Source organism: Adiantum capillus-veneris, chromosome 4 (assembly GCF_014529385.1).
Source record: "Adiantum capillus-veneris isolate H3 chromosome 4, ASM1452938v2, whole genome shotgun sequence".
Lineage (NCBI taxonomy): Eukaryota > Viridiplantae > Streptophyta > Polypodiopsida > Polypodiales > Pteridaceae > Adiantum > Adiantum capillus-veneris.
In genome coordinates, this window is record NC_140934.1 from 16,646,426 (window position 1) to 16,653,371 (window position 6,946).

The 6,946-nt window shown below is 42.3% G+C and overlaps 1 protein-coding gene across 1 annotated transcript; it reads right to left on the reverse strand.

Annotated features, from left to right (window-relative positions):
* Nucleotides 1–2,867: 2,867 nt before the first annotated feature.
* On the reverse strand, nt 2,868–5,747 carry LOC147458782 (oleoyl-acyl carrier protein thioesterase, chloroplastic-like). Its single transcript, XM_086509692.1, has 7 exons — nt 5,132–5,747; nt 4,518–4,651; nt 4,344–4,457; nt 4,168–4,263; nt 4,008–4,095; nt 3,864–3,932; nt 2,868–3,788 (listed from the first exon to the last, which is right to left on the reverse strand). The coding sequence occupies exons 1-7, from the start codon at nt 5,609–5,611 to the stop codon at nt 3,447–3,449; spliced, it is 1,323 nt and encodes a 440-aa protein (XP_086365818.1). The 5' UTR covers nt 5,612–5,747; the 3' UTR covers nt 2,868–3,446.
* Nucleotides 5,748–6,946: the final 1,199 nt, after the last annotated feature.

The window sequence follows — 6,946 nt, forward strand, 5'->3', positions numbered from 1 at the left end:
AGTAGGTAAGGCTCCGCAAAAGGACCTTCCATCGAGAAACATTCGTCCTAAGCGGCCATTTTGGGCACCAGATTTCTTCGCGATTGTCACCCATCTTGATTCCCACCATTTCTTGCCCCATTACCTGTTCAGGGGGAAGAACCAATCCGGTGATACCATAAGAGTGTTGTACACGTCCTTGGTTTGTGATTTTAGGAAATGTCTGTTCGTGGCCAGTGCTAGACTTTCCACTCAAATATGGATACGCAGGTAGGCAGCAAGCATTCATCCAACCTGTCCAAAACTCTAATGGCCAGCATTCCTTCAATCCCATTGAGGCGGAACTAGGAGGCTAGTTAGTCTATTCCTTTCTAGCTCCTTCCTTTCTAGCTCCTGCTGCTGCTGTCCCAAAATTGGCCCAGTCATCAAAGACCTTTATTATTGATTTTTCTAGCAACTTTCTTACAGAATGGGTTCAAAAGAACGCTTCCCGCCTTCGAAAGCCAAAGAAACCAGTGACTTATAGAGTTATGAAAGTATCTTATTATTTCTCCCCATTCCAAGGCCTCTGTTGCTCTGTTGCACTTTTAAACTATCTCGCCCATTGTGTCCCCAAGTTTCAAGTTAGACCGCCGAGGTGCAAGCAACTTATTGTGTATCTTAGGACCTTTCCAATGGCCCCCTTATGAGCACAGTTTGGTCTTGTCCATCATGACCTTTGTCATAATGGCCCATGCATGTTCTTCCTTTGTGAGTGCAACCACCAACTTAGAACACTTGGCCTCCCCATGAATATCAAGGTTAAGGATCTCAATACCGCCTTGCTCTACAGGTCTCGCAACAAAATCCCATCCAGCCCATATCACCTAATCCAACACCTTCTATGTAGCTAGCTTTCTAGATCTTGGGAGGTACACAAGGGCCAGACAATTATGTCTCTGCGGAAGCCCTAGCAAGTGTGTCAACTTTTTTGGTATTTTGTGACGTGTTTGATGTTTAAAGCCAAAGTTAGCAAATGTGTTTGTTACTAGCTTTTAGTGTCCTGGCAATAATAATTTACACTACAACTTAAGTACACATCACGCGTGATTATGGAATGATTTTTAGATTGTCTCTCTTCATGCTTTAATTACTTTTAGTCTAGCAAATTAAATCAGTCAGTTGTAGCTTGTTCTGGAAATATTTACGTGGAATGAACAAGTGGTTGATGACTCATCCTACCCTAGCTACGTCAAGTCTAGTGCTCTTTAATTAAAAAAGAAACAAGTTAACTGGAAATTAAAATGGTCTGTCTTTTTCCTGTACTTAAAAATATGAAGTATAACAAGTAGGAAAAAAATATGATATGCTTAGAAAAGTGAGTCACCTTAAAGAATGATGTCAATATACAAATTATGCAACTGTTGAATATATTTGTAAATCAAATAATCTCTCTCTCTCTCTCTCTCTCTCTCTCTCTCTCTCTCCACAACGTGCATAGACACACACAAGAGGACTGTGAGGCATGAGAGAGGATTTGAAATCAGTGAAAGTCTAAGAATCCTAAATTTCATACAACTTAAATCAATCAAATAGATTTGCAATGAAAGAATGCCCGATATTGAATGAGAGAAAATCTATAACATCTTCACATTGTACATTGTACATTGTAAAATGAAAGAATGAAAGAGTTAACATTTGACTGTCATCACATTAATGATTTTGGATTTAGCCACAAAAAATTAATAACCTCCACATAGTCCTTCGGAATGCCAAAAAAGCACTATCATCGAGATCCCATCTGTACTATCTATGATGGGAGGAGGGATTCCGGCTTCCTCCAGCTCCGGTGGTGTGCTCTGCAGCCCAACGCTCTCAGAGAGAGACAGTGGAGCTGCTGGCCATACTAGTGTGACATAAAGGAACATTTTAATATGGGGCTCCTCCACCAAAATTACAAAACGAAAAATGAAGACTTAACAGAAAGCCACAAATATAGGCTTGTAGGATAGGGGCTCAAAATGCAAGATGTCTACAATCTAAAGATGCTTCTTTCTAGAATGACATTGTGCAACGAAATTTTTAGAACACGTTTGACCAAGTTTGAGAATATTCCATTACTAATCTACATTTTGGTGTAATTGTATGACAAATTGGTGCACTTTTATGCGAGCGGTGTGATTATCAACTATAAACTTGTCTTAAGTTACAAACCTTTGAATTATTTTTCGGATTGAGAGATACAGTATTCACACAAATGTAGTATATACTCGACTTGGGTTTGGTCTTATTGAAGAATTGTTAAACAATGCATACCTAACACTTGCTCGCATTCACGACAAGATTTAGAAATTTTCTCATGTAGGAAAACGGAGTCTTTTTCAGTGTTTTTCATACAATGCATAACATCATGGGCTTCTGCTCGAGAGGCAACGCATACCTAGCTAAGTACGGATGGGGGCAAGGGATCTCACATATGGTAGTCATCCCCACAAGATAATGAATCTCTATCTGTTTACATTCATTCTTGTAGGGCTTATACCAAGCATACCCTTCCTTGTGCAACGTTATTTTTCAAACACCCTTCCGTGAAGGTCTTTTTGGGCAAATTTCTCCACGTTGGGAACAGCTTGAAAAAAATTCCCATGCTTGTGCAAGCTAGGTAAATCTCAAAGGTAGGCCGGCAGAAAGGGTGTGCAAGTTTCAGGATATCGATGATATTTCTATAACACATTTCACCAATTTGAGAGTATTCCATTTAGCACTGTACACTTTTGGTCTGATTGTACCTAATGACGACAATTAATAGAATATCCTCAAGACCAAAAGAAAAATTATTATCAACTAATAAATTCTCTCAAGAAGCAAACCTTTGAATTGTTTTACAAATATTTCTTTGAGTCGAGAGATGATATTGAATGGGTTTCTCTACACAACCTCAGTATTCGACTTTGGCCGTTCTGGCTTGTTCTGTTCATTGTGCCATAATGAGCTGTTGGGGGCCACCACTTTAGTAGGCCCCACCTTCGACTTCTCTTTTAAGTTTTAGTCAATACCAATTGATATTCTGAATAACCTAAAATTTACTATGGGATAAAACTAAGGCCTTACTCAGGCATGAACAGTAATTAGTATATAGGAGCAGACGACCAACACAACGAGTCGTTCTCGCATGACGACCAACACAATTTCAACAAAGATCGTAAGGTACGAGGCCGCATCCAAGACTTGATGCATGAGCATGTTGAAAAGAGCAGCACTGGATTTGGAGTCGAAGCCCAAGGTACACATTAAGTATATCACCTCGTAATGTTAAGAACGAATTTTGCGATGAAAATCTTCATTAAGATTTTCTGCCACTGTTAATAAGGTCTACTGTTAATAAGGTTTGGAGTTAAAGAGGTATTTTACTATACCTTATTTATACGAGCTTGTGAAATGCTCTTCGTATGTGTGAATACTATACAGATGTACTATTTACCTGGCATCTAACAGGCATGGGTCTGCACTTTGCCCTCTACAACCTTGTCCGACTTTCTCTTCCAAACTGACCGCCCTCGGTTTATCTCAACAACAGTACCGGCTAACCTAAGAAAATGCAAAAACTCAATCCCATCACCATTTGATGGAGCTGACACTGAGCCATTTATAGCAGTTCCGTTGCTTGTAGCACTTGGGCAGGGTTGCATATGCCCCGTGCTATCTGCAGTATAAGGGCAACACTCGAGACTTCCAAGTGCCTCCACAACATCACCATATTTGCATTCACGCCTGTAGTCCAATGTGATTCTATGGAGCTGGTGAGTATCAAGTACATGCTGGGGCACACTCTGTGGAGCAAGAGAAGCTTTTAAGTGAGACAAACGAAATATATAGTCAAAGCCAAACAGAATGCCAATGCACACCTCTAGAGTCCAACCGATGTATGCGACATTATTTACATGCTGGTTCATATCTAGATCACCACGTCTTGGCTGCCAGCATTATTAGCAAGTATAAGATCATGTATCTTAAAAGTTAAGATCGCAACTCACTGAGAATTCACTTACCGTGAGACCTGATCGCATATATTCTGCTGGCTCATCAAGCTTTGGGATCTTCTTCAAACAAGAGCTATTGTCTTCTGGAAATGCATACCTGCCATAACATACACAAAAATTTGAGAGACTTGCAATGGTGCCTAAATCATGGTGCTACCATTGTACATACCGAGGTATAGTTGGAAAATAGGGCATGTACTCATCACGCACATCATCTGTGATTCGTGAAAGTCGTCTGGTATCTTCATTCATCATCACCCAGGTGCTACATGTGGTAAATTGAACAGTCACAATTTTGGCTAAATTCAGGAATGGAATGACGTTACTAATCACATCAGTGCTCACCTCGTTGCTCGGCTGATAAGTTTCCCTGTTGCCACATTTGTCATTAGCCAATCTCTCCTCGTACCTACTTTCCCCTCAGTTTGACACCAAGTCTCCAATTGTACGACATCCCCCCTGCATACCACGAAGCTCAGTGCAAGGAGTCACTGTGTGATGCTTATGTTAGGAGCTTACCAGACAGGGTAGTCATCCACTTCTATGTGCATGCGGGTGGTCACCCATATTAAGCGCCGTTTGCGCATGGATGGAGTGGTTGCAAAGCCATCAGTGGAGAAGCCAACACTCAAAGCATGATCGCATGCCACTTCCTGGTTGTAATTGAGGCACCATACAAGTCAAAAGGCAAGACATACTTGAAACCAGACTTGGGGGTTCATAATTAGTAATAATAAGGGGATGTCACCTGCGTACATGAAATGCCCGTTTCATACCCCCATATACGGGAGCATTCTTTCCTAGACAATAACCTTAGTAAATCCCTTGGGAACCATACCGGATTGCTTTTGCGCGTTACATGAACAAGAACCATGCTGTTTACGCATCCATTGAGTGCCCAACTCTCTAAGAAAGGTTTTGCATTGAAAGCCAGGGGGGGTGCTGCATGCAGTACGCAGTATAAACACCTTTTCATGAAGCTGAGGAGAACAAAAATCTACCTGGAGAAGGTTGGCAACTATTGACGCATCTATTGAGTGGCCAACTCTCTAAGAAAGGTTTTGCATTGAAAGCCAGGGGAATGCTGCATGCAGTAACACCATTTCATGAAACCGAAGAAAACAAAAATCTACCTGGAGAAGGTTGGCAATGGTTTCAATGGATGCAGTGCGGTTCATGCCAACCTCGTAGCATCGAATGACAAAATTCTCCCTGTACGAGAGGAGGGAGGCGTCAAGGCCACCTACTCGAAGAGCATCTGCAAGCGATCTCACGTCAGAAAGAAGGGAGTACTTGGGATCCTCTGTGCGAAAAAGGTCTTGCTTCTGCATTTTTGTTGATGGTGTCTCTTGATTCCCTACAGGAAGGGCGCCATTGCCTGAGCTTACGTGTTGTATGCTTGAGGTTGCCGCACAGTCCACGATGTGGGTGTTCCTGGCCAAGCTCTCGCAAACTCTTGAGTGCGCAGAGGCTGAGGCTCCTGAGCCATCCACCGTTCTAAAGCTTGTAGAGATCGACGACGAGGGCTTTGCAGGCTCAGAAAAGCAGGAGACCTTGCAGGTTGTTCGAGGTACGAGCAATGCATTTTGCAGAAGAAAAATTCTATGAGCCATAGCGAGATCTGTGCAGGTAGGCTACTCCTCTAGGTCACTCTCCTCTCCTCCCAACTCCAGAGCGAGAAAGAGAGGCAGAGTACTGCAGCAGCGAGCAGCGAGCGAAAATATAAAATTGGAAATCGACCGACGATCCCTGTAGCTTCTCATTTGGACTGAAAGGAAGCTGGTGTTTTTTCGCCTCCACGTGGCGCTTGTCACATACGTGGGCCTTGGGCGTCTCCTTTTAATACTTGTAAGGCGGATCTCCTATAATAAGTATGTGGTCGATTCTGGCATCTTTTGAGATCTTTCCTTAGTATTCTGCAGGTAGCCACGCTTTTCAAAGGAAAAGAAATGTAAGAATCTTAGAAGATTCCTTTTGGGTCTTCTCTCTTTTTGCATGCCACGACCACGTGTGGCTCTCTCTCGCCCGCCTTTTTCTCAGTTTTCATGGTTGATGAAATCGCTCTCTCTCTCTCTCTCTCCTTGTCGAATCCACAGAGCTAGGTGTGGCAAAATCTTGTGAAGCTTGTTTTTGCCAAATGTGAATGGAAGGTCTCTCACTTTTTTTTTTTTTTTTAAATAGCAAAACTCACAATTGTGAGTGAAGGTCTCTCACTTCTCACTTCACCTTGAAGGCCCGTGACTAATTTACGCAAGGGGTGAGGAATTCATAGTGGGCATTGCAGAAATGTGACGTGCTTGGCAATATTGATATGTATTCGCAAGGTGAGGAGGGGCAGAGGGTTGATACAAGTCTCGGGAGTTGGATGTGGACTGCATGGTGTATAGGGAAGAATCTTTATACTAACGGATTTTATTAATAGTATGCCAAATATGTAGGAATGAATTATGTATGTATGTATCTATGTCTTCACGATTTCGAAAAATTGAGAGGATGAGAATCCATAGATATTCTCTCTTCCTCTTTTGATTGGTCATTGGTCATGAGTAGGTCCACTTGGACCTATATATGTCTCTCTCCCTATATCTCTCTTAGCAAATGGAGGCCACGGGGTGAGGGCTAGGAACATAGCCGACATCAGTAGGAGCTCAAGGTCTCTCTCTCCCCCTTTTTCTACAACAATTTAAGACAAGGTGGGTCTCTCCCTCTTTCTCACTAGTAAAGGAAGGCCGTGTCTAACAAATGAAGCTTGAGGGGGTGCAGGTGGATAAAGGGGAAGCTGGGAATCTAGGATAATAATGATTCATATTTATGACTAGTAAAACAACGCCTCCTTCGACTGCGGCATGACCTCTCTCTCTCTCTCTCTCTCTCTCTCTCTACTTTTGGTCTCATAGATCATAATGGACTTTTGGAGGCATGGATAGAACATTTTGCTTCGTTTTGTT

Coding starts and splice junctions, on each gene's coding strand:
- LOC147458782 (XM_086509692.1), bottom strand. CDS start 5,611: ATGGCTCATAGAATTTTTCTTCTGCAAAATGCATTGCTCGTACCTCGA. Junction 4,652..5,131: donor CCATTGCCAACCTTCTCCAG/GTAGATTTTTGT, acceptor AATTACAACCAG/GAAGTGGCATGCGATCATGC. Junction 3,933..4,007: donor ATATGCGATCAGGTCTCACG/GTAAGTGAATTC, acceptor TAATGCTGGCAG/CCAAGACGTGGTGATCTAGA.